The sequence below is a fragment of the Pseudophryne corroboree genome, chromosome 1 (assembly GCF_028390025.1).
Source record: "Pseudophryne corroboree isolate aPseCor3 chromosome 1, aPseCor3.hap2, whole genome shotgun sequence".
NCBI classification, from domain to species: Eukaryota; Metazoa; Chordata; class Amphibia; order Anura; family Myobatrachidae; genus Pseudophryne; species Pseudophryne corroboree.
The window spans coordinates 140,427,515-140,453,353 of record NC_086444.1 but is presented as its reverse complement, the minus strand read 5'-3'; the positions used below and the strand labels follow the sequence as shown (position 1 = coordinate 140,453,353).

At 47.0% G+C, this 25,839-nt stretch overlaps 1 protein-coding gene across 5 annotated transcripts in view; it reads right to left on the bottom strand.

Moving 5' to 3' along the window:
- The window catches only part of SREK1 (splicing regulatory glutamic acid and lysine rich protein 1), a 207,634-nt gene that overhangs the window by 44,592 nt on the left and 137,203 nt on the right, over positions 1 to 25,839 (bottom strand). For 2 of the 5 annotated variants that reach the window (XM_063963311.1, XM_063963318.1), the window contains exons 9-12: positions 23,138 to 23,257; positions 22,059 to 22,202; positions 20,709 to 20,801; positions 14,031 to 14,160 (exon numbers count right to left, since the gene is read on the bottom strand). In XM_063963311.1, the coding sequence (XP_063819381.1) occupies positions 14,031 to 14,160; positions 20,709 to 20,801; positions 22,059 to 22,202; positions 23,138 to 23,257 (487 nt within the window). Of the gene's footprint in view, positions 1 to 14,030; positions 14,170 to 20,708; positions 20,802 to 22,058; positions 22,203 to 23,137; positions 23,258 to 25,839 lie in introns of all 5 variants that reach the window. The other 3 variants (XM_063963300.1, XM_063963306.1, XM_063963325.1) reach the window with 2 other exon arrangements.

Genomic DNA, 25,839 nt, shown 5'->3' with positions numbered 1-25,839 from the left:
AGGAATTTTGCTAGAAAAAGATACTAAGATACAGAGATTTTTTTGAAGTATGGGAAAGCTATATAACGACCTTGTCGACAGCAGTTAGGGTGCAGCTCCATAACTCCTTATCTAATACAGAATGGTTTTTAACTAGAACGATTGCGGGGGATCCGCCGATTGTGCTATAGAACTGATTATCATTCTGAGCTCGGTAGACGACTGGGGGGGAAGTTGGCATACGATCACTGGTGGGTTTTTTTTTTGCTATCTTAACCTGCATAAGTCTGGGTCAGCTGATTGGACCGGATTCTAATTCAATGGACACTGAGACCTCCGGAGGCATGCTCTATACAAGTGTAACATTATTGTTCTTACTAATAATTGAAATGTCTCTTAACTGAGGACTCAGTTGTATTCTTATTTATTCCCCTTTCGCTTTTACCTTTCCAATATAGGTTTGACCTACTGTGAATGTTTATGTATGTAGCGCATATATTGCTTCAATAAAAATATGTTGGAAAAAAAAGATGGCTGCCCAGTCTTATGTGAGGGAAGAGGGAGAATGAGGCAGCTCAAGGGTGGGAAATCTGCTGCATATGGCGTCCAGAGCTGGGGGAGGGGCTACAGGTCAAGCGCCGCCTCCCCTATGCTGGACGTCCACCCTAGGTACTACGGAGCCTCATTAAAGTAGGTGTTAATACACCTGGCCTGTGCTCCTATTGCCCTGGTGGTCCAGTGAGGTCCCTGCTCTGTGACAGTATCCACGCCAGCCAGACTTACAGCGCTGCAAGCTCATGAAGAAAAGTCAAATTCAACAAAAATAATAGGATTTTAATTACCTACAGGTAAATCCTTTTCTTGTAGTCCGTAGAGGATGCTGGGGTCCATTTAGTACCATGGGGTATAGACGGGTCCTTTGGGAGCCACTGGCACTTTAAGAGTTTAATAGTGTGGGCTGGCTCCTCCCTCTACACCCCTCCTACCAGACTCAGTCGAGAAACTGTGCCTGAGGAGACGGACATACTTCGAGAGAAGGAAATACACAGATAGTGGTGAGATTCACACCAGCTCACACATAACAAAAAGGAAAGCCAAGCTATCCAACTTGGAACAGTTCAGCAACGGCTGAAACAACAATACAGAACAAAGTAACAATGCAGGAATACGAAGCACTGGGCTGGCACCCAGCATCCTCTATGGACTACGAGAAAAGGATTTACTGGTAGGTAATGAAAAAATAGGATTTTAATACTTACTGGTAAATCCTTTTCTCTTAGTCCGTAGAGGATGCTGGGGTTCCAAAAGGACCATGGGGTATAGACGGGATCCGCAGGAGACATGGGCACACTATAAGACTTTGAATGGTTGTGAACTGGCTCCTCCCTCTATGCCCCTACTCCAGACTTCAGTTAGAAAAACTGTGCCCAGGGAGACGGACATTTCGAGGAAAGAATTTATTGTTTAACCACTTAAATGACGATTTACTTTGCAAAAAAAGCTCAGAAATTGTCGGGTTTTTTTTAATGAGTGACTTAGGTGAAGAACATGAATTTAACCCTATCGCAAATGATTTTAGTAAAAAAAAAAAATTTCTCCCCAAACATCGAAACATCGACCGGGAACATTGCGACCATCGGAACATCGCGGGTTTCATTTTGAAAGCCGAGATAGCCTCGAGGTATGCAGGCAGGGTCTGGGGGCAGCTAGGGAGGGTTTATTTACACTCCCCAGCGGCTGCCATTGTTTGCAGCCGCTGGAGGGGGGAGATCCTGCCGTGCTGACCGATCAGCAGTGATCGGCAGCACGGCAGACACGGGGAGAGTGCAGGGGGGCAGAGGGACCTTCCGGTCCCTCTGAGAGCAGCAGTGGAGGGAAGTTTCCCTTCCCTGCCGCTGCTAACACTCTCTATCTGACTGGTCGCATCCCGTGCGACCAGGTCAGATAGAGCACTTGCTAGAATGGTCGCATCTGATGCGACCATGCCAGGCAAGTGGTTAAACACAGTGAGTGTCATACCAGCTCACACCTCGAACATGCCGCAGAACGTGGCATTCAATAGAACACCAGCTGACGGCATGGAAAAAACATACAGCAATATGCTGACAGAAAACGTAACACATCCTGTGTGTATCATGACCGATAATCACATATCGCATGCCATGGCATGAATAACGGCAGCAACAGACTTGACTGCAAAGAAACACTACATGAGTGTAACGACAACCAATAGCTGCAGATACAGTACGCACTGGGACGGGCGCCCAGAATCCTCTACGGACTAAGAGAAAAGGATTTACCGGTAGGTATTAAAAACCTATTTTCTCTTACGTCCTGGAGGATGCTGGGGTCCATTTAGTACCATGGGGATGTACCAAAGTTCCCAGTACAGGAGGGAGAGTGCCGAGGTTCCTGCAGAACAGACTGACCAAACTTAAGGTCCTCAAAGGCCAAAGTATCGAACTTGTAGAACTTAGCAAACGTGTTCAACCCAGACCAAGTAGCTGCTCGGCAAAGCTGTAAAGCCAAGACATTCCGAGCAGCCGCCCAGGAAGAACCCACTTTACGAGTAGAGTGGGCCTTAACAGATTTGGACACGGCAAGCCTACCGTAGAATAAGCATGCTGGATAGTGAACCTGATCCAGCGAGAAATATTCTGCTTAGCGGCAGGACACCCAACCTTATTGAGATCATAAAGGACAAACAAAGCGCCCGACTTCCTGTGACAAGAAGTTCTCTTCACATAAATTTTCAAAGCCCTTACCACGTCCAAGGACTTTGAGGTAATTAAGGAATCAGTAGCTACTGGCACCACAATAGGTTGGTTGAGATGAAAAGCTGACACAACCTTTGGAAGAAATTGCTAACGCGTTCTGAGCTCAGCTCTATCTTCATGGAAAATTAAGTAGAGGCTCTTGCATGACAATGCCCCCAATTCTGACACACGTCTAGCAGATGACAATGTCAATAGCGTGACCGCCTTCCAAGCAAAATACTTGACGTCCACCTCCTGCAAAGGTTCGAACCAATCCGACTGCAGGAACTGCAGCACCACATTAAGATCACATGGTGCCGTAGGAGGCACAGAGGGTGGTTGGATGTGCAGAACCCCTTTCAAAAATGTTTGAACCTCAGGGAGTGCAGCCAATTATTTCTGGAAGAAAATGGACAAGGCCGAAATCTGGACTTTTATGGAGCCCAAGCGTAGGCCCACATCCACACCTGCTTCCAGAAAGAGGAGAAACCGTCCCAGTTGAAACTCCACCGTTGGAAACTTCTTGGAGTCACACCAAGACACATACTTTTTCCAAATCCGATGGTAATGTTTAGGCGTAACTCCCTTCCTAGCTTGTATCAGGGTAGGAATGACCTTTTTCGGAATGCCCTTTGAGCTAAGATCCGGCGTTCAACCTCCATGCCGTCAAACGTAGCCGCGGTAAGTCTTGATAGGCGAACGACCCCTGCAGCAGAAGGTCCTCGCGAAGAGGAAGAGGCCACGGATCCTCCAGGAGTAATTTCAGAATATCGGCGTACATAGCCCTCCTTGGCCAGTCCGGAGCAATGAGGATCACCTGAACTCTTGTTCTATTTATGAGTTTGAGAACCCTTGGGATGAGTGGAAGTGGAGGGAACACATACACTGACTTGAACACCCACAGAGTTGCCAGTGTGTCCACCGCCACTGCCTGTGGGTCTCTCGACCTGGAACAGTACCTCCGGAGCTTCTTGTTGAGACGAGAGGCCATTAGGTCTACATGAGGAACACCCCATCGGCTTGTCACCTCTGCGAACACCTCCAGGTTGGAGGCCCCATTCTCCTGGATGGAGATCGTGTCTGCTGAGGAAGTCCGCTACCCAGTTGTCCACTCCAGGAATGAAGATTGATGATAGCACCAGCGCGTGCTTTCTGCCCAGTGGATAATTCTTGTTACCGCTGACATTGCTGTTCTGCTCTTCGTTCCGCCCTGACGATTTATGTAAGACACTGCTGTGACATTGTCCGACTGGACCTGTATGGAACGATCTTGCAGAAGATGTGGCACTTGTAGAAGGTCGTTGTATATGGCCCTTAGTTCCAGAATGTTTATCGGAAGTATGGACTCCAGACTTGACCACTTACCTTGGAACTTTGCCCCTTGGGAGACCGCTTCCCAACCACTGAGACTTGCATCCGTGGTTAGAAGGATCCAATTCTGAATCCTGAACCTGCGCCTTCCAGTAGGTGAGAAGTTTACAGCCACAAGAGGAGCGAAATTCTGGCTGTCAGTGACAGGCATATCTGCTGGTGCATGTGAAGATGTGATCCCGACCATTTGTCTAGGAGATCTAGCTAGAATGACCGCGCATGGAACCTTCCGTACTGAAGAGCCTCGTAGGAGGCTACCATCTTCCCCAGAAGGCGAATGCACTGATGAACCGAAACCTGGGCTGGCTTCAGGACATCCCGAACCATTTATTGAATCACCAAAGCTTTACCCAACGGTAGAAACACCCTCTGCACTTCCGTGTCGAGTATCACCCCCAGGAAGGGTAGTCTCCTTGTTGGCTCCAAATGTGACTTTGGAAGATTCAGGATCCACCCATGATCATGGAGTAGACGAGTTGAGAGAGCAATACTCTGCAACAACCTCTTGCTGGACGATGCTTTTATCAGCAGATCGCCCAGATATGGAATTATGTTCACTACTTGTCTGCGGAGGAGTAGCATCATCTCTGCCATGACCTTGGTGAACACCCTCTGTGCTGTGGAGAGACCAAAAGGCAGTGCCTGGAACTGATAGTGACAATCCAGCAGCGCAAATCTGAGATAAGCCTGGTGAGGCGGCCAGATCGGAAAGTGAAGGTATGCATCCTTGATATCGAGGGATACTAGGAATTCCCCCTCCTCCAGACCTGAGATCACCGCTCTCAGAGACTCCATTTTGAATTTAAATTCCCTTAAGAAGGGGTTCAATGACTTAAGGATTAAAAATAAGAATTTACTTACCGATAATTCTATTTCTCGGAGTCCGTAGTGGATGCTGGGGTTCCTGAAAGGACCATGGGGAATAGCGGCTCCGCAGGAGACAGGGCACAAAAAGTAAAGCTTTAGGATCAGGTGGTGTGCACTGGCTCCTCCCCCTATGACCCTCCTCCAAGCCAGTTAGATACTGTGCCCGGACGAGCGTACATAATAAGGAAGGATTTTGAATCCCGGGTAAGACTCATACCAGCCACACCAATCACACTGTACAACCTGTGATCTGAACCCAGTTAACAGTATGATAACAGCGGAGCCTCTGAAAAGATGGCTCACAACAATAAAAACCCGATTTTTGTAACTATGTACAAGTATTGCAGATAATCCGCACTTGGGATGGGCGCCCAGCATCCACTACGGACTCCGAGAAATAGAATTATCGGTAAGTAAATTCTTATTTTCTCTATCGTCCTAGTGGATGCTGGGGTTCCTGAAAGGACCATGGGGATAATACCAAAGCTCCCAAACGGGCGGGAGAGTGCGGATGACTCTGCAGCACCGAATGAGAGAACTCCAGGTCCTCCTTAGCCAGGGTATCAAATTTGTAGGATTTTACAAACGTGTTTGCCCCTGACTAAATAACCGCTCGGCAAAGTTGTAAAAGCCGAGACCCCTCGGGCAGCCGCCCAAGATGAGCCCACCTTCCTTGTGGAATGGGCATTTACATATTTTGGCTGTGGCAGGCCTGCCACAGAATGTGCAAGCTGAATTGTATTACACATCCAACTAGCAATAGTCTGCTTAGAAGCAAAAGCACCCAGTTTGTTGGGTGCATACAGGATAACAGCAAGTCAGATTTCCTGACTCCAGCCGTCCTGGAAACATATATTTTCAGGGCCCTGACAACATCTAGCAACTTGGAGTCCTCCAAGTCCCTAGTAGGTGCAAGGCACTACAATAAGCTGGTTCAGGTGAAACACTGACACCACCTTAGGGAGAGAACTGGGGACGAGTCCGCAGCTCTGCCCTGTCCGAATGGACAAACAGATATGGGCTTTTTTGAGAAAAAACCACCAATTTGACACTCGCCTGGTCCAGGCCAGGGCCAAGATCATGGTCACTTTTCATGTGAGATGCTTCAAATCCACAGATTTGACTGGTTTTAAACCAATGTGATTTGAGGAATCCCAGAACTACGTTGAGATCCCACAGTGCCACTGGAGGCACAAAAGGGGGTTGTATATGCAATACTCCCTTGACAAAATTCTGGACTTCAGGAACTGAAGCCAATTCTTTCTGGAAGAAAATCGACAGGGCCGAAATTTGAACCTTAATGGACCCCAATTTGAGGCCCATAGACACTCCTGTTTTCAGGAAATGCAGGAAACGACCGAGTTGAAATTTCTTTGTGGGGCCTTCCTGGCCTCACACCACGCAACATATTTTCGCCACATGTGGTGATAATGTTGTGCGGTCACCTCCTTTCTGGCTTTGACCAGGGTAGGAATGACCTCTTCCGGAATGCCTTTTTCCCTTAGGATCCGGCGTTCCACCGCCATGCCGACAAACGCAGCTGCGGTAAGTCTTGGAACAGACATGGTACTTGCTGAAGCAAGTCCCTTCTTAGCGGCAGAGGCCATAAAACCTCTGTAAGCATCTCTTGAAGTTCCGGGTACCAAGTCCTTCTTGGCCAATCCGGAGCCATGAGTATAGTTCTTACTCCTCTACGTCTTATAATTCTCAGCACCTTAGGTATGAGAAGCAGAGGAGGGAACACATACACCGACTGGTACACCCACGGTGTTACCAGAACGTCCACAGCTATTGCCTGAGGGTCTCTTGACCTGGCGCAATACCTGTCCCGTTTTTTGTTCAGACGGGACGCCATCATGTCCACCTTTGGTATTTCCCAACGGTTTACAATCATGTGGAAAAAACTTCCCGATGAAGTTTCCACTCTCCCGGGTGGAGGTCGTGCCTGCTGAGGAAGTCTGCTTCCCAGTTTCCATTCCCGGGATGAAACACTGCTGACAGTGCTATCACATGATTTTCCGCCCAGCGAAAAGTCCTTGCAGTTTTTGCCATTGCCCTCCTGCTTCTTGTGTCGCCCTGTCTGTTTACGTGGGCGACTGCCGTGATGTTTTTCCCACTGGATCAATACCGGCTGACCTTGAAGCAGAGGTCTTGCTAAGCTTAGAGTATTATAAATTTACCCTTAGCTCCAGTATATTTATGTGGAGAAAAGTCTCCAGACTTGATCACACTCCCTGGAAATTTTTTCCTTGTGTGACTGCTCCCCAGCCTCTCGGGCTGGGCTCCGTGGTCACCAGCATCCAATCCTGAATGCCAATCTGCGGCCCTCTAGAAGATGGGCACTCTATAACCACCACAGGAGAGACACCCTTGTCCTTGGATATAGGGTTATCCGCTGATGCATCTGAAGATGCGATCCGGACCATTTGTCCAGCAGATCCCACTGAAAAGTTCTTGCGTGAAATCTGCCGAATGGAATTGCTTCGTAGGAAGCCACCATTTTTACCAGGACCCTTGTGCAATGATGCACTGTTTTTAGGAGGTTCCTGACTAGCTCGGATAACTCCCTGGCTTTCTCTTCCGGGAGAAACACCTTTTTCTGGACTGTGTCCAGAATCATCCCTAGGCACAGCAGACGTGTCGTCGGGATCAGCTGCGATTTTGGAATATTTAGAATCCACCCGTGCTGTTGTAGCAGTATCCGAGATAGTGCTACTCCGACCTCCAACTGTTCCCTGGACTATGCCCTTATCAGGAGATCGTCCAAGTAAGGGATAATTAAGACGCCTTTTCTTCGAAGAAGAATCATCATTTCGGCCATTACCTTGGTAAAGACCCAGGGTGCCGTGGACAATCCAAACGGCAGCGTCTAAAACTGATAGTGACAGTTCTGCACCACGAACCTGAGGTACCCTTAGTGAGAAGGGCAAATTTGGGACATAGAGGTAAGCATCCCTGATGTCCCCGGACACTATATAGTCCCCTTCTTCCTGGTTCGTTATCACTGCTCTGAGTGACTCCATCTTGATTTGAACCTTTGTAAGTGTTCAAAAAATTTTTTAGAATAAGTCTCACCTAGCCTTCTGGCTTCAGTACCACCATATAGTGTGGAATAATACCCCTTTTCCTTGTAGTAGGAGGGGTAATTTAATTATCACCTGCTGGGAATACAGCTTGTGAAATTTTTTCCCATACTGCCTCCTTGTCGGAGGGAGACCTTGGTAAAGCAGACTTCAGGAGCCTGCGAAGAGGAAACGTCTCTACATTCCAATCTGTACCCCTGGGATACTACTTGTAGGATCCAGGGGTCCTGTACGGTCTCAGCGCCATGCTGAGAACTTGTCAGAAGCGGTGGAGCGCTTCTGTTCCTGGGAATGGGCTGCCTGCTGCAGTCTTCTTCCCTTTCCTCTATCCCTGGGCAGATATGATCTTGAGGTTGAAAAGACGGTGTCTTTTTCTGCAGAGATGTGACTTAGGGTAAAAACGGTGGATTTTCCAGCAGTTGCCGTGGCCACCAGGTCCGATGGACCGACCCCAAAAAACTCCTCTTCCTTTATACGGCAATACACCTTTTTGCCGTTTGGAATCTGCATCACCTGACCACTGTCGTGTCCATAACATCTTCTGGCAGATATGGACATCGCATTTACTCTTGATGCCAGAGTGCAAATATCCCTCTGTGCATCTCGCATATATAGAAATGCATCCTTTAAATGCTCTATAGTCAATAAAATACTGTCCCTGTCAAGGGTATCAATATTTTTAGTCAGGGAATCCGACCAAGCCACCCCAGCTCTGCACATCCAGGCTGAGGCGATCGCTGGTCGCAGTATAACACCAGTATGTGTGTATATACTTTTTATGATATTTTCCAGCCTCCTGTCAGCTGGTCCTTGAGGACGGCCCTATCTATAGACGGTACCGCCACTTGTTTTGATAAGCGTGTGAGCGCCTTATCCACCCTAAGGGGTGTTTCCCAACGCGCCCTAACTTCTGGCGGGAAAGGGTATACCGCCCATAATTTTCTATCGGGGGGAACCCACGCATCATCACACACTTTATTTAATTTATCTGATTCAGGAAAAACTACTGTAGTTTTTTCACATCCCACATAATACCCTCTTTTGTGGTACTTGTAGTATCAGAAATATGTAACACCTCCTTCATTGCCTTTAACGTGTGGCCCTAATAAGGAATACGTTTGTTTATTCACCGTCGACACTGGATTCAGTGTCCCTGTCTGTGTCTGTGTCGACCGACTAAAGTAAACGGGCGTTTTAAAACCCCTGACGGTGTTTTTTGAGACGTCTGGACCGGTACTAATTGTTTGTCGGCCGTCTCATGTCGTCAACCGACCTTGCAGCGTGTTGACATTATCACGTAATTCCCTACATAAGCCATCCATTCCGGTGTCGACTCCCTAGAGAGTGACATCACCATTACAGGCAATTGCTCCGCCTCCTCACCAACATCGTCCTCATACATGTCGACACACACGTACCGACACACAGCACACACACAGGGAATGCTCTGATAGAGGACAGGACCCACTAGCCCTTTGGAGAGACAGAGGGAGAGTTTGCCAGCACACACCAAAAACGCTATAATTATATAGGGACAACCTTATATAAGTGTTTTCCCTTATAGCATCTGTTTTATATATTTCTAACGCCAAATTAGTGCCCCTCCTCTCTGTTTTAACCCTGTTTCTGTAGTGCAGTGCAGGGGAGAGCCTGGGAGCCTTCCCTCCAGCTTTTCTGTGAGGGAAAATGGCGCTGTGTGCTGAGGAGATAGGCCCAGCCCCTTTTTCGGCGGCCTCGTCTCCCGCTTTTAACGGATTCTGGCAGGGGTTAAATATCTCCATATAGCCTCCGGAGGCTATATGTGAGGTATTTTTAGCCAAAATAGGTTTTCATTTGCCTCCCAGGGCGCCCCCCTCCCAGCGCCCTGCACCCTCAGTGACTGCCGTGTGAAGTGTGCTGAGAGGAAAATGGCGCACAGCTGCAGTGCTGTGCGCTACCTTTAGAAGACTGAGGAGTCTTCTGCCGCCGATTCTGGACCTCTTCTTACTTCAGCATCTGCAAGGGGGCCGGCGGCAAGGCTCCGGTGACCATCCAGGCTGTACCTGTGATCGTCCCTCTGGAGCTGATGTCCAGTAGCCAAGAAGCCAATCCATCCTGCACGCAGGTGAGTTCACTTCTTCTCCCCTAAGTCCCTCGTTGCAGTGATCCTGTTGCCAGCAGGACTCACTGTAAAATAAAAAACCTAAGCTAAACTTTTCTAAGCAGCTCTTTAGGAGAGCCACCTAGATTGCACCCTTCTCGGCCGGGCACAAAAATCTAACTGGCTTGGAGGAGGGTCATAGGGGGAGGAGCCAGTGCACACCACCTGATCCTAAAGCTTTACTTTTTGTGCCCTGTCTCCTGCGGAGCCGCTATTCCCCATGGTCCTTTCAGGAACCCCAGCATCCACTAGGACGATAGAGAAATTGGCCTTACAGAACCATCCGGTTTCGGTACCACAAACAGGTTTGAGTAATAACCCTCGTGGTATAGATGAGGTGGAACTGGGACAACAACATCTGCTCGGACCAATTGTTGAATGGCTTCCTGTAGGATAGCACTTTCTGTCTGCGAAACTGGTAAGCCTGACTTGAAGAATCTGTGAGGTGGGAGTTCCTGAAACTCCAGTCTGTAGCCCTGGGTAACAATGTCTGTCACCCAGGGGTCTAGGCCTGATGACTGAAATTTTATAGTCTCGCTCCCACCTTCCCGACCTCCAGGCTAGGAGGTCCACCGTCATGCTGAAGATTTTGAGGAAACAGAACCTGGTTTCTGTTACTGAGAACCTGTTGGTGTAGGTTTTTTTGATATTCCCCGACCACCCCTAAAGAAGATGGAAGGGGATTTGGATTTTTTAAAATTTTGCGGCCCGAAATGACTGCAGTGTGGACGTAGGATAAGATTTCCTAGTCGGTGGAGCTGCTGAGGGGAGACAGGTTGACTTATCAGCAGTTGCTGTGGAAATCCACGCATCCAATGCATCCCCAAACAGAGCCTGACCTGTGAAGGGTAGGTTCTCCACACTTTTCTTAGATTCTGCATCCGTAGTCCATCGGTGTAGCCAGAGTCCTCTGCATGCCGAGACTGCCATGGAAGTAGCCCTTGCATTCAGCATTCCAAGGTCTTTCATGGCCTCCACCATGAACCCAGCAGAATCCTGTATGTGACGCAAAAACAAATCAATGTCACACCTATCTATAGTATCTAAGTCCTCTAGTAATGTGCCTGACCACTTTACTATGGCTTTAGAAATCCACACACAAACAATAGTGGGCCTTAAAGCCACGCCTGTAGCAGCGTATAGATTTGAGCGTAGTCTCAATCTTGCGGTCAGCCGGCTCCTTTAGGGCGGTTGAACCAGGGACAGGTAAAACCACCTTTTTAGACAACCTAGATACAGAAGCGTCTACTATAGGTGGGTTTTCCCATTTCTTTCTATCCTCTTCAGGGAAAGAAAAAGCAATGAGAATTATTTTAGGGATCTGGAATTTTTTCTCTGGGTTTTCCCAGGATTTTTCAAATAAAGAGTTCAGCAGGGAAGGTGAGGGAGGATTTCTTATTTTCTGTAAAATAAGATACCTCTTCCGGCTCAGGTACCTGCTCAGTAATATGCAAAACATCCCTAATGGCCTCAATCATCAACTGCACCCCCTTAGCAAGGAATGCATGCCTCTCCCCCCCCCCCCCCCGCATATCCCATCACCGTCCCCTGTATCAGAGTCCAAGTGTACGTTTTTTAGGGTATGTAGGTGGGGTATTTGAGGGAGTAGGAGCTGAATGCTGCAAACCCTCTACAGACTCTCTCAAAAACTGTGTCTCTTCTCAATATGTGACATCCTTGATGAAATCTGTGATATCATTCCTCTTAAAGAATCCACCCATGGGGGTTCAGATTCGGCAGGTTGGGAAAGCATATTGCAGTCCTGAGTACATGGGATAGACTCTTCAGGAGAAAATACACACTCTGCAGCACAGGATACAGACCCCTTACACATGGTAATATGGTTATATACACATACAGGAAAATGTCAGACACAGTTTCTCACAGAGTACCTTCAGAGAGTCAGAATATAAGGAGCCAGCCCAACAGCCCACTAGGACGTTAGAGAAATAACCTTAATAGGTTAAATAGTACTAACTATACACCCCCCCCCCCCATCCCCGCCTATAACACCCTAGTACCGCAGTAGCTGGAGTTATGTGGAGTGTCAGCGCTCTCTGTCAGAGTGTCTCAGCGTTCTGCAGGGAGAAAATGGCGCTGGTGAGTGCTGGATCCGCTCTGAGAAGCCCCGCCCCCTGAAATGGCGCGCAGCTTCCCGCACACTAAGATTATACTGGTCTGAGGTCTGCAGTGCCAACAGTGGGATTAGGCCCTGTTAGCTACATTACCAGTGTCAGGGTGATTGCGTTGGCCCAGGACGCCCCTCAGCTGCGTCTACATCAATGTGCTGCTGAGCCTCCATGGAGCGCAGCCTGACAGTGCTGTGTTCCCACCCTTGTGCCACCATTCCCGCCTGCGACCCGCTAACCGGGCCACCGGCACTGAACTCACCCCTCTTCTTTCTTCTGGCTCTGTTAGGGGGTGGCGGCCGTGCTGCGGGAGTGAGCGGTCGCCTCGTGGGCTTGCGATCAGCACCCTCAGGAGCTCAGTGTCCTGTCAGTGGAGATAGAGAACCATTAACTTCAAGAGTTAGTTCCTACTCCCCCCCTAAGTTCCACAAAGCAGGAAAGCTGTTGCCAGCAGCCTTCCTGTACCTAACAACTCTTAGAAAAACAATAAAACTAGAAAAACTCCTAGGAGCTTCCCTAGCTGTGACCGGCTCCTCCGGGCACATTTTCTAAACGGAGTCTGGTAGCAGGAGCATAGAGGGAGGGGCCAGCCCACACTATTAAACTCTTAAAGTGCCAGTGGCTCCCAAAGAACCCATCTATACCCCACGGTACTAAATGGACCCCAGCATCCTCTAGGACGTAAGAGAAAAAACGCTTTCAGGGCTGTCAGCGCAGCCCCTACCTGCTTAGTGACTGCAGGCACCATTTTCAAAACTGAGCTCACAGTGCCTGGAGGTGGTACCCAATGCATACTGGGACAGCTAAAGCTTTACCTGTTGGTGCCTGGATCCAGATCCATCTCTATACCCCGATGTTTCCCTGTGGAAACTTCTGTACCCTGCTACAGAAATGTAAAATACTTGGCTATAACAGAAGGCAGTATAACAGAAGGCAGTTTATTGCCGAAGGGCTGGAGAGCAGTACATTAATGAGTGTCTGCTGGCAGCAGTGAAGCATGGTGGAGGTTCCTTGCAAGTTTGGGACTGCATTTCAGCAAATGGAGTAGGGGATGGCTAGCATTAATGGTATCCTCAATGCTGAGAAATACAGGCAGGTACTTATACCTCATGCAATACCGTGAGGCAGGCATCTGATTGGCTCCAAATCTATTTTGGAGCAAGACAACGACCCCAAACATACAGCTAATGTCATTTAGAACTATCTTCAGCGTAAAGAAGGAGTCCTGGAGTGATGATGTGGCCCCACAGAGCCCTGATCTCAAAATCAAGTCTGTCTGGGATTGCATGAATAGTTAGAAGGATTTGAGCATGCCTACATCCACGGAAGATCTGTGGTTAGTTCTCCACGATGTTTGGAACAACCTCCCTGCAGAGTTCTTTCAAAAACTGTGTGCAAGTGTACCTAAAAGAATTGATGAAGTTATGAAGGCAAAGGGGGGCACACCAAATATTGATTTGATTTAGTTTTCTATTTATTCACTTTGCATTTTGTTAATTGATAAAAACTATTAAGACTTCTATTTTTGAAAGCATTCTTATTTTGCAGCATTTTTTCCACACCTGCTTAAAACTTTTGCACAGTACTACATATTTTTGCACAAAACTGTTAGACTCCCTATAGGAGCGTAGTAGATCCGGCTGTGCCGTCTTTTGACCTAGGAACACGTAATAGATGGTATAGAAAAAAAAAAGGCACTGCTTACCCTTATCTTGTACTTATCAGCTGAATCTCTTAAGTCTCTGTCTTTATTGCTATTTTTCCTGGATGATGAACGGTCACTCTCCCTCCTATCACCGCTGTGATCCCCCTCTTTCCCTCTTCGCTTCTCCTTCCTATTTTTGCTAAGAAAACATTACATTAAGAATGTGTCTGCTCCTGGAAAGTTCCTTCTAAAAAAAATATGAGCGGAAATCTTTGTTCTGCAGCTGTACACATAATATTGCGTGGCATATAATTCTATCAAATTCAGACTAATTTTAAGATCGTTTTTCCTTTCCCTAAGGTGCTTTTGCGAGAGGTCTGAAGTAATCTGTTCCACAAACTCTGAACTAAAGTGTGATACCAAAGGATCAAATGCAATAGGGCAGGCAGAAACAGACTACAGATGGTTAAAAGAAAAATCATGTAGTTTCTAGATGATAAGTTGGTGGAACACTTGCAAACTATGGAATCAGGCTCAGTGCATCAAAATTGCAAATACATTTCTGCATACTTTCGATGCTCGCAGAGGATTCCATTCTGCTAGACGAGTTCCTTCATAACAAATGCAAAGGCTATCAAAAATGTATGTTGTTTTGATGTATTGAGCGGTTCCCCATTCACAGAATGTTCAGCAATATGCATTTAAAATAATTTATAAAAAGGCGCATTTGTATTGTAACAGTGTAAACATCACTTCTCTAAGATTACAACTGGTCCCAACACACTTGTGTGACACGCCAAGTAATCAGGAATATGTATGAACAACAGCTTCTAAAGCTGTAATTATTAGTTTATAAAAAATACCCACACTATCAAAGTGGGCGCAGCCTGTAGTATGTTAAGAAAAAATAATAATTTACTCACCGATAATTCTATTTCTCGTAGTCCGTAGTGGATGCTGGGGACTCCGTAAGGACCATGGGGAATAGACGGCTCCGCAGGAGACTGGGCACACTAAAAGAAAGATTTGGTACTACCTGGTGTGCACTGGCTCCTCCCTCTATGCCCCTCCTCCAGACCTCAGTTAGGATACTGTGCCCGGAAGAGCTGACACAATAAGGAAGGATTTTGAATCCCGGGTAAGACTCATACCAGCCACACCAATCACACCGTATAACTCGTGATATTTTACCCAGTTAACAGTATGAATAACAACTGAGCCTCTCAACAGATGGCTCAACAATAACCCTTTAGTTAGGCAATAACTATATACAAGTATTGCAGACAATCCGCACTTGGGATGGGCGCCCAGCATCCACTACGGACTACGAGAAATAGAATTATCGGTGAGTAAATTCTTATTTTCTCTAACGTCCTAGTGGATGCTGGGGACTCCGTAAGGACCATGGGGATTATACCAGAGCTCCCAAACGGGCGGGAGAGTGCGGATGACTGCAGCACCGAATGAGAGAACTCAAGGTCCTCCTCAGCCAGGGTATCAAATTTGTAGAATTTAGCAAACGTGTTTGCCCCTGACCAAGTTGCAGCTCGGCAAAGTTGGAAAGCCGAGACCACTCGGGCAGCCGCCCAAGATGAGCCCACCTTCCTCGTGGAATGGGCTTTCACTGATTTAGGATGCGGAAAACCAGCCGCAGAATGCGCCAGCTGAATTGTGCTACAAATCCAGCGAGCAACAGTCTGCTTAGAAGCAGGAGCACCTATTTTGTTGGGTGCATACAGGATAAAAAGCGAGTCAGTTTTCCTGACTCCAGCCGTCCTGGAAACATAAATTTTCAAGGCCCTGACTACGTCCAGTAACTTGGAATCCTCCAAGTCCTTAGTAGCCGCAGGCACTACAATAGGTTGGTTCAAGTGAAAAGCTGATACCACCTTAGGGAGAAACTGGGGACGAGTCCTCAATTCTGCCCTATCCATATGGAAAATTAGATAAGGGCTTTTACACGACAAAGCCGCCAATTCTGACACACGCCTGGCCGAAGCCAAGGCCAATAACATGACCACTTTCCACGTGAGATATTTGAGATCCACGGTTTTAAGTGGTTCAAACCAATGTGATTTTAGGAAACTCAACACCACATTGAGATCCCAAGGTGCCACAGGAGGCACAAAAGGGGGCTGAATATGAAGCACTCCCTTTACAAAAGTCTGAACTTCAGGCAGTGAAGCCAGTTAGAAAATCGACAGAGCCGAAATCTGGACCTTAATGGAACCCAATTTTAGGCCCATAGTCACTCCTGACTGTAGGAAGTGCAGAAAACGACCCAGCTGAAATTCCTCTGTGGGGGCCTTCCTGGCCTCACACCACGCAACATATTTTCGCCAAATGCGGTGATAATGGTTTGCGGTTACTTCTTTCCTGGCTTTTATCAGCGTAGGAATGACTTCCTCCGGAATGCCCTTTTCCTTTAGGATCCGGAATTCAACCGCCATGCCGTCAAACGCAGCCGCGGTAAGTCTTGGAACAGACAGGGCCCCTGCTGTAGCAGATCCTGTCTGAGCGGTAGAGGCCATGGGTCCTCTGATAACATTTCTTGAAGTTCCGGGTACCAAGCTGTTCTTGGCCAATCCGGAACCACGAGTATCGTTCTTACTCCTCGCCTTCTTATTATTCTCAGTACCTTTGGTATGAGGGGCAGAGGAGGGAACACATAAACCGACTGGTACACCCACGGTGTCACTAGCGCGTCCACAGCTATCGCCTGAGGGTCCCTTGACCTGGCGCAATATCTCTTTAGCTTTTTGTTGAGGCGGGACGCCATCATGTCCACCTGTGGCCTTTCCCAACGGTTTACCAACAGTAGGAAGACTTCTGGATGAAGTCCCCACTCTCCCGGGTGTAGGTCGTGTCTGCTGAGGAAGTCTGCTTCCCAGTTGTCCACTCCCGGAATGAACACTGCCGACAGTGCTATTATGTGATTTTCCGCCCATCGGAGAATCCTTGCGGCTTCTGCCATCGCCATCCTGCTTTTTGTGCCGCCCTGTCGGTTTACATGGGCGACTGCCGTGATGTTGTCTGACTGGATCAGTACCGGCTGGTTTTGAAGCAGGGGTTTTGCCTGACTTAGGGCATTGTAAATGGCCCTTAGTTCCAGAATATTTATGTGCAGGGAAGTCTCCTGACTTGACCATAGTCCTTGGAAGTTTCTTCCCTGTGTGACTGCTCCCCAGCCTCGAAGGCTGGCATCCGTGGTCACCAGGACCCAGTCCTGTATGCCGAATCTGCGGCCCTCTAGAAGATGAGCACTCTGCAGCCACCACAGTAGAGACACCCTGGTCCTTGGAGACAGGGTTATCAGACGATGCATCTGAAGATGCGATCCCGACCACTTGTCCAAGAGGTCCCACTGGAAGGTCCTTGCATGGAACCTGCCGAATGGAATTGCTTCGTATGAAGCCACCATTTTTCCCAGGACTCGTGTGCAGTGATGCACCGATACCCGTTTTGGTTTTAGGAGGTCTCTGACTAGAGATGACAGCTCCTTGGCTTTCTCCTGCGGGAGAAACACTTTTTTCTGTTCTGTGTCCAGAATCATCCCCAGGAACAGTAAGCGTGTGGAAGGAACCAGTTGTGACTTTGGGATGTTTAGAATCCAGCCATGCTGTTGTAGCACTTCCCGAGATAGTGCTACTCCGACCAGTAACTGCTCCCTGGACCTCGCCTTTAATAGGAGATCGTCCAAGTACGGGATAATTAAAACTCCCTTTTTTCGAAGGAGTATCATCATTTCTGCCATTACCTTGGTAAACACCCTCGGTGCCGTGGACAGTCCAAACGGTAGTGTCTGGAATTGGTAATGACAATCCTGTACCACAAATCTGAGGTACTCCTGGTGAGGAAGGTAAATTGGGACATGCAGGTAAGCATCCTTGATGTCCAGGGATACCATGTAATCCCCCTCGTCCAGGCTTGCAATAACCGCCCTGAGCGATTCCATCTTGAACTTTGATTTTTTTATGTATGTGTTCAAGGATTTTAAATTTAAAATGGGTCTCACCGAACCGTCCGGTTTCGGTACCACAAACAGTGTGGAATAGTAACCCCGTCCTTGTTGAAGTAGGGGCACTTTTACTATCACCTGCTGGGAATACAGCTTGTGAATTGCCTCTAGTACAGCCTCCCTGCTCGAGGGAATTGTCGGTAAGGCCGATTTGAGGAAACGGCGGGGGAAAGTCGCCTCGAATTCCAGCTTGTACCCCTGAGATACTACTTGAAGGATCCAGGGATCCACCCGTGAGCGAACCCACTGATCGCTGAAATTTTTGAGGGGGCCCCCCACCGTACCTGGCTCCGCCTGTGGAGCCCCACCGTCATGCGGCGGATTTGGAAGAAGCGGGGGAGGACTTTTGTTCCTGGGAACCTGCTGCGTGGTGCAGTTTCTTCCCCCTTCCTCTGCCTCTAGACAGAAAGGACCCGCCTTTTCCCCGCCTGTTTTTCTGGGTTCGAAAGGACTGCACCTGATAGTACGGCGCTTTCTTAGTCTGTGAGGGGACATGGGGTAAAAATGCTGACTTCCCAGCTGTTGCTGTGGAAACAAGGTCTGAGAGACCGTCCCCGAATAACTCCTCACCCTTATAAGGCAAAACTTCCATGTGCCTTTTAGAATCTGCATCCCCTGTCCACTGCCGAGTCCATAAGCCTCTCCTAGCAGAAATGGACAATGCACTTATTCTAGATGCCAGCCGGCAGATCTCCCTCTGTGCATCTCTCATGTACAAGACTGAGTCTTTTATATGCTCTATGGTAAGCAATATAGTGTCCCTGTCCAGGGTGTCAATATTTTCTGACAGGGAATCTGACCAAGCAGCAGCAGCACTGCACATCCACGCTGAAGCAATAGTCGGTCTCAGTATAACACCAGTGTGTGTATATATAGACTTTTGGATAGCCTCCTGCTTTCTATCAGCAGGTTCCTTTAGGGCGGCCGTATCCGGAGACGGTAGTGCCACCTTTTTAGACAAACGTGTGAGCGCTTTATCCACTCTAGGGGGAGTTTCCCAACGTGACCTATCCTCTGGCGAGAAAGGGAACGCCATTAGTAATTTTTTTGAAATCACCAATTTCTTATCAGGGAAAGCCCACGCTTCTTCACACACTTCATTTTATTCTTCAGATGGGGGAAAAACTATTGGTAGTTTTTTCTCCCCAAACATAATACCCTTTTTTGAGGTACCTGGGTTTATATCAGAAAGGTGTAAAACCTCTTTCATTGCCTCAATCATGCCACGAATGGCCCTAGTGGACATTAAATTTGACTCATCGTCGTCGACACTGGTATCAGTATCCGTGTCGACATCTGTGTCTGCCATCTGAGGTAGTGGGCGTTTTAGAGCCCCTGATGGCCATTGAATTGCCTGGGCAGGCACGGGCTGAGAAGCCGGCTGTCCCGTATTTGGCCTGTCGTCAAATTTTTTATGTAAGGAGTCGACACTCGCACGTAATTCCTTCCATAAGTCCATCCACTCAGGTGTCTGCCCCGCAGGGGGTGACATCACATTTATAGGCATCTGCTCCGCCTCCACATAAGTCTCCTCATCAAACATGTCGACACAGCCGTACCGACACACCGCACACACACACAGGGAATGCTCTTAAAGGAGACAGGACCCCACAAAAGCCCTTTGGGGAGACAGAGATAGAGTATGCCAGCACACACCAGAGCACTATATAATGCAGGGACTAACTGAATTATGTCCCCTATAGCTGCTATAATATTTACTGCGCCTCAAATCTGTGCCCCCCCTCTCTTTTTTACCCTTTTCTGTAGTGTAGACTGCAGGGGAGAGTCAGGGAGCTTCCTTCGAGCGGAACTGTGAGGGAATAATGGCGCCGGTGTGCTGAGGGAGATGGCTCCGCCCCTTTTTCGGCGGACTTTTCTCCCGCTTTTTTCTGTATTCTGGCAGGGGTAATTACCACATATATAGCCTCTGGGGCTATATATTGTGGTTATTTTGCCAGCCAAGGTGATATTATTGCTGCTCAGGGCGCCCCCCCCCAGCGCCCTGCACCCTCAGTGACCGGAGTGTGAAGTGTGCATGAGGAGCAATGGCGCACAGCTGCAGTGCTGTGCGCTACCTTGGTGAAGACTGAAGTCTTCTGCCGCCGCTTTTCCGGACCATCTTCTTGTTTCTGGCTCTGTAAGGGGGGCGGCGGCGCGGCTCCGGGAACGAACACCAAGAACTGGGCCTGCGGTCGATCCCTCTGGAGCTAATGGTGTCCAGTAGCCTAAGAAGCCCAAGCTAGCTGCAAGCAGGTAGGTTCGCTTCTTCTCCCCTTAGTCCCTCGTTGCAGTGAGCCTGTTGCCAGCAGGTCTCACTGTAAAATAAAAAACCTAACATATACTTTCTTTCTAGGAGCTCAGGAGAGCCCCTAGTGTGCATCCAGCTCGGCCGGGCACAGAAATCTAACTGAGGTCTGGAGGAGGGGCATAGAGGGAGGAGCCAGTGCACACCAGGTAGTACCAAATCTTTCTTTTAGTGTGCCCAGTCTCCTGCGGAGCCGTCTATTCCCCATGGTCCTTACGGAGTCCCCAGCATCCACTAGGACGTTAGAGAAATGCAATTTCGTACAATTTTAGTTTAAGGAATGCAGTGAATAAAACAAATGAAAAGCTACAACATTTTTCTTTTAAATCGGTTACAAATATGCGGGGATTTTCCATATGATGTGGAAAAGCAAGTGGGCAACTGGCTGATAAGTAATAAGCTGTGGGAGTATTACCTTCTAGGAGAAGGAGATCTAGAGACCATCTTCACAGTTTTGGAACTTTTGGGGGATTTGGAAAGACTTCGACTCCTCCTTTTGCGCTTTTCCCTACAAATAAACAGTGTTTACAATAATAGCCTTAATAATATGCAGCACGTTATTAGTAGGTAGCCATTCAACGTAATATTAAAGAAGCAACACATTAGCTCATTGTGTATAAACACATCTGAAAGATCAGGGCATGGGTCCAAGCAAGGCATAACTCGTTATCCAAATCAAAGCATTTACGGGCAATCTGCTAACAATAAGCAAAACTGTACTGTATAGAATAGAAAAGGAAAGTAGCAGAGATTATAAGTCTTTTCAAAGAGATACCATAAATAGCGTATAAGACCTTCAGTCTAAGTAAATATACATATTACAAATATCAATCTTCATTACTAGTAAAATCTTTATATATGATGCACACAGTGCCGTCTCCATAGGTACTGAAGGCAGACCAACCAGAGGAGGGCACCATAAGAAGCACATGATGGACAGACAGTTGACGATGGTCACCCAGATTGAAAGCAGGGTAGAGAATGTCATCCAGAATGTAAGAGGTGTTTACAGCATTAAATGCTGATGTTTAATGATCAGAAGCACATATTTAATCTGTTTCCACGTGGTAAAACTTTTGCATACTTAAGCAGTCACACTCAAGCAGAGTGGCTTTCCCTCATTCTATACAAGGAGGTGCCAAAGAATGGAAAGACCTATATAAAATAAACCTAAGGACCAAAATTCCCGATGCCCAACACGTATTAAAGGCAATAGAAAAAGTGTTATGGAGGCTTATACAGAAAAGGAGGGTCTAGTTTTCCTGTGTCCTGCTTACGAGCCTACCCATCATCTATGTAACCAAAGTGCAGAAACAAATTACGTTTTGAATGGAAATAAAATAAATACAAAATCAAACTTACCTGTGGCCTCAATTATGCGTGCCCCTTTGACTGCTGTAATAGTTCAGCATGTAATAAATGCTCTACTACTTGGGTGGACTCATTTTTAAACTGACAATACAGTAGTCGCTATTCCTCCTGCAGGACCTCCCCTCCAGCATGAATGGGAGGATTGTGGGGGAAAGGTTTCAGTCATGGTAAGCTGGTGCAATAGCGTCCATCTATCTGAATAGCTCCCACACTAAACTAAAATTAAGTCACTTGCAACTTCAGACACTTATTGGTATGTACAATGCTTTGCCATGCAAGTACTACCTACTGTATGTAACATTGTATCATTATCACCTAACATTGGCAAGAGATTGGAAAAGTGCTAGACTGACAAAGGTATAAATGTAGTAAGAACATGGAACCAGAGGCTAACCTGCTAACACTGCGAGACTTCCTAACAGAAGAACGGCTCTTTGATGGGCTCTTCGATCTCTTGTCCTTTCTTCTTTTATCATTTTTATCCTTTATCTTGTCTTTTTCCCTAATTTTACTTCTGTCCTTGTCTCTCTTCTTTTCCCTGTAAGAAATATTGAGAGTCTTTAATCGAATAACATGAAGGAAGACTAACCCACGAAAGCGACTGACACTTTCTCACACATGAAAATGCCAATGCTGTTTACTGCCCTGACATGATCTGTAGGCCCTTGGAAACCTCTCAAATATTGGAACGCCAAACCTTAACCTTTCTTAAAATAAAACCATTTAAAGTTACTTGTTAAAGCTACTGGCACACAATAAAATATATCAGCTTGACAGACTTTGATACCAATGTTCTTCAGCAATAACTAATGTAGTACCTTACCATATATTTTTAAATATGTCCATAGCACCACTGCCAAAAACGGCAATTCAATATTATTCCTAGACTAAAATGGAATATTAAAATCTGAACAGTAACATTCCCTTATCTGAAATAAAATATTTTTTTTGTTCACAAGGCAATTTTGTCCGTACCAAAAATAAAGGAGAAAGAAAAGAAAAAAAGGAACGTGTAAAATAAGTCCCTGTAAAACAAGTTGCTTGTATGAGATGTATGAGGTGATCCTCATATCTAGGTGTGTTTTGCCTTCACCGAAGTTCTGAATTCCATCATAGTACACTTTCAAAATGATTCTTGTGATACGAGTGGGAGGAGCCTGCATCGTAAACAAGAACAGACAAAATTCCATGACCCATGGTACTTCTTGCTTTTAGCAAAACAGGCCTAAAAACTCATCCCATTCTGTAGCCACCTACTTTATACCATCATATGGTACTTCTTACCTTCACATATGAAGACTACAATAAATTCCCTTTCAGTATATACTCTTAGCCCACTGTCAAGACTGTGCTCTTGCATCAAACACGTGTCATCTGGACTTCCAATAAATCCCCACTGTCTTTTAAAGCAAGCATATATGTATCAAATGCGGCTAATACCATGTAATACAGCAATCGGCTGCCTCCACATACCTTGAGCGCGATCGGCTTTTTGATCTGTGCCATTCTTTTGATCTGGAACGTTTCTTATGAGGACTTTTAGATCTGCGGGACTCCTTATGTTTGGATTGAGAACTGTTACGTGAACTGCTTCTGTAAAGGGAACAAACAAATACATTTTAGTCACCTGTCCACATTGAAACGAAAAAAATAAAAAACAAAAATAACCCCTATACCGAAGTTGACGACAGACAAAAGATTAAAGGGTGTGCGGTGAAGACGCCTAGTAGAGATTGGCCACTACTACTTGAAAAAAAGCCCAGCACGGAGAAGCAGTAACCAAGCAAAACTGCTGGAACAATAAAAACAGAATAGGGAAACAATGGTCATGTCAAAACACTGCAAGACTGATTCCAGCCGGATTCAGAGGAAAAGGACCAGGTAGTTGAATGGAACAGCTGGTCTGCGGAAGCTCCATGCCATTCAGGAGATCACAACCACTATGGTAGTTCTGTGCCGGATTCCTCGCAGCAGAATAAGTCTGAGGTTAATCCGTTGTGCAATGGTCTGCTTTGTAGCAGGCCAACCACGGTTCTAAGCGTTGTAGAGAACCAAGAGAGAATCCGTGTGACAGACCTGTCCAAGTACATCCGCAGGGCTCGGACCACGTCGAACAGAGCCATAGCTTCCCGGTCCCGGGAAGTCTGAAGGAGAGAAAAAAAACAGAGAGAATTTTCTGGTTAATGTTTAAAGCTGAAACGACCTTAGCATTGAAGGAAGGAACTGTACACAAAACCACCCTATCCTCATGAAATATGAGAAAAGGCGGCTTGTATGACAAAGAACCCAACTCGGAGACACACCAAGCTGAGGCAATGGCCATAAGGACGACCAACTTCCAAGTAACAAACTTAAATTCCACCGAATCAAACGGCTCAAAGGAAGCCTCTTTGAGCGCTAAGAGGGCCAGATAAAGATTTGACGGAGCTACCGGCGGGCGAAACAGTGGCTGAACTCACAACACACCTTGCAAAAAAGTCAGAAAGAAGCCGTTAACTGGCCTCGCCAACTCCCTGAAGCAAAGCTAGGAATTGAGAAAGACGAAACCGTGAAGTATAAAAACTGTTTTACACCATAAGATATAGATCCTCCAAGGTCACTGCGAGATGAAACCGGCTTCCGGGCCCACAATATAGTACCTACCAAAGAAGGTGGAAAACCCTTCACCTTCAAAAGCTCTACCTCAACAGCTAGGCCCACAGAGGAAGGTCCTCGTGCAGAAATGGACCCTGCTGGAGCAGATCTGTCCGTAGTGGAAGACGCCATCTGGGACCTACCAACAGTTTGAGAGACGCAAGTCGCATGGGACTGTCACAGCAGCCACTGTGATGGCCAGCAGGTACCTGGACCTCGCGCAAAACTGGGGGAACTATGTTGACTGTGATGCTCGGGTCCTTCTATTTTCTGGCTACTCTGACCAACTCACAGCCCCAGAACCATCCCTTACATTATCTACATTTGAAGCTCATACTATACGCTGCTTCCAACCTGTTCACCTTCGGGTAGCTGTCATTTACCGTCACCCTGGCATTCCCTACAAATTCCTTGAGAACTTTGCTTCTTGGCTTCCGCTCTTCAGACATTCCCTCCATTATATTAGGTGATTTCAACATCCCAATAGATATACACGCAAAATAATATGTCTCTCAACCTGACATCATTGTGTGGTCTCTCCCAGTGGATCACCTTAGCCTCCCATGTGAGTGGGCACTCAATTGATCTGGTCTTCATTCACAGTAGTGATAATAGGATTTTGGTACATACCAGGTAAATCCTTTTCTTTGAATCCATAGGGGGCACTGGAGTACTCTTGGGATATGGACGGCTTCCGCAGGAACAGGGCACTGATTATTTAAATTTAGAACTCTCCTCCCCTCCATATCCCAGAGTACCTCAGTGTTTTTTACTGAGCCGAACAGGAGCTATAGAGGTTGACAATGGAGAATTACATATAACATAACGAACAACAATAAAGTATACACATAACGTTACTGACAACTAAAAAGTTGACACCATAACCGATAGAACTTGATAATTTGAAACAGTCGGTGAGAGTGTGTTACCATAAGATCCCCTGAACTTACCACAAACCAGGTAAAACTGCTCTGGGTGGGCGTCCAGTGCCCCCTATGGATTCAAAGAAAAGGATTTACCTGGTAACTACCAAAATCCTATTTTCTTTTTCATCCACTAGGGGTCACTGGAGTACTCTTGGGATGTACCAAAGCTTCCCCCGTGGGCAGGAGAGCTGTTTGGCACCTGTAACACTAGTCGGCCAAAGCTAGATGCTGATGCTGCAAACGTATCAAACTTGTAAAAGCGCACAAACGTGTGCACTGAAGACCATGTAGCCGCACGGCAAAGCTGCGTCGTAGAAGCTCCACGACCAGCTGCCCATGAAGTTCCCACAGAACGTGTGGAATGAGCCGTTACTGATGTAGGCGGCTGTAACCTAGCATGAAGGTAAGTCTGACGTATGGTCAGTTTTATCCATCTGGATAAGGTCTGCTTAGAAGCTGGCCAACCCATCTTGGCAGCATCATAGAGAACAAACAACGTATCCGTCTTACGAACTGTAGACGTTCGGAATACATAAACGCGTAATGCGCGTACCACATCCAAAGTTCCAGAATCTTCTGTAAACACAGGAACTACTATTGGTTGATTGATGTGAA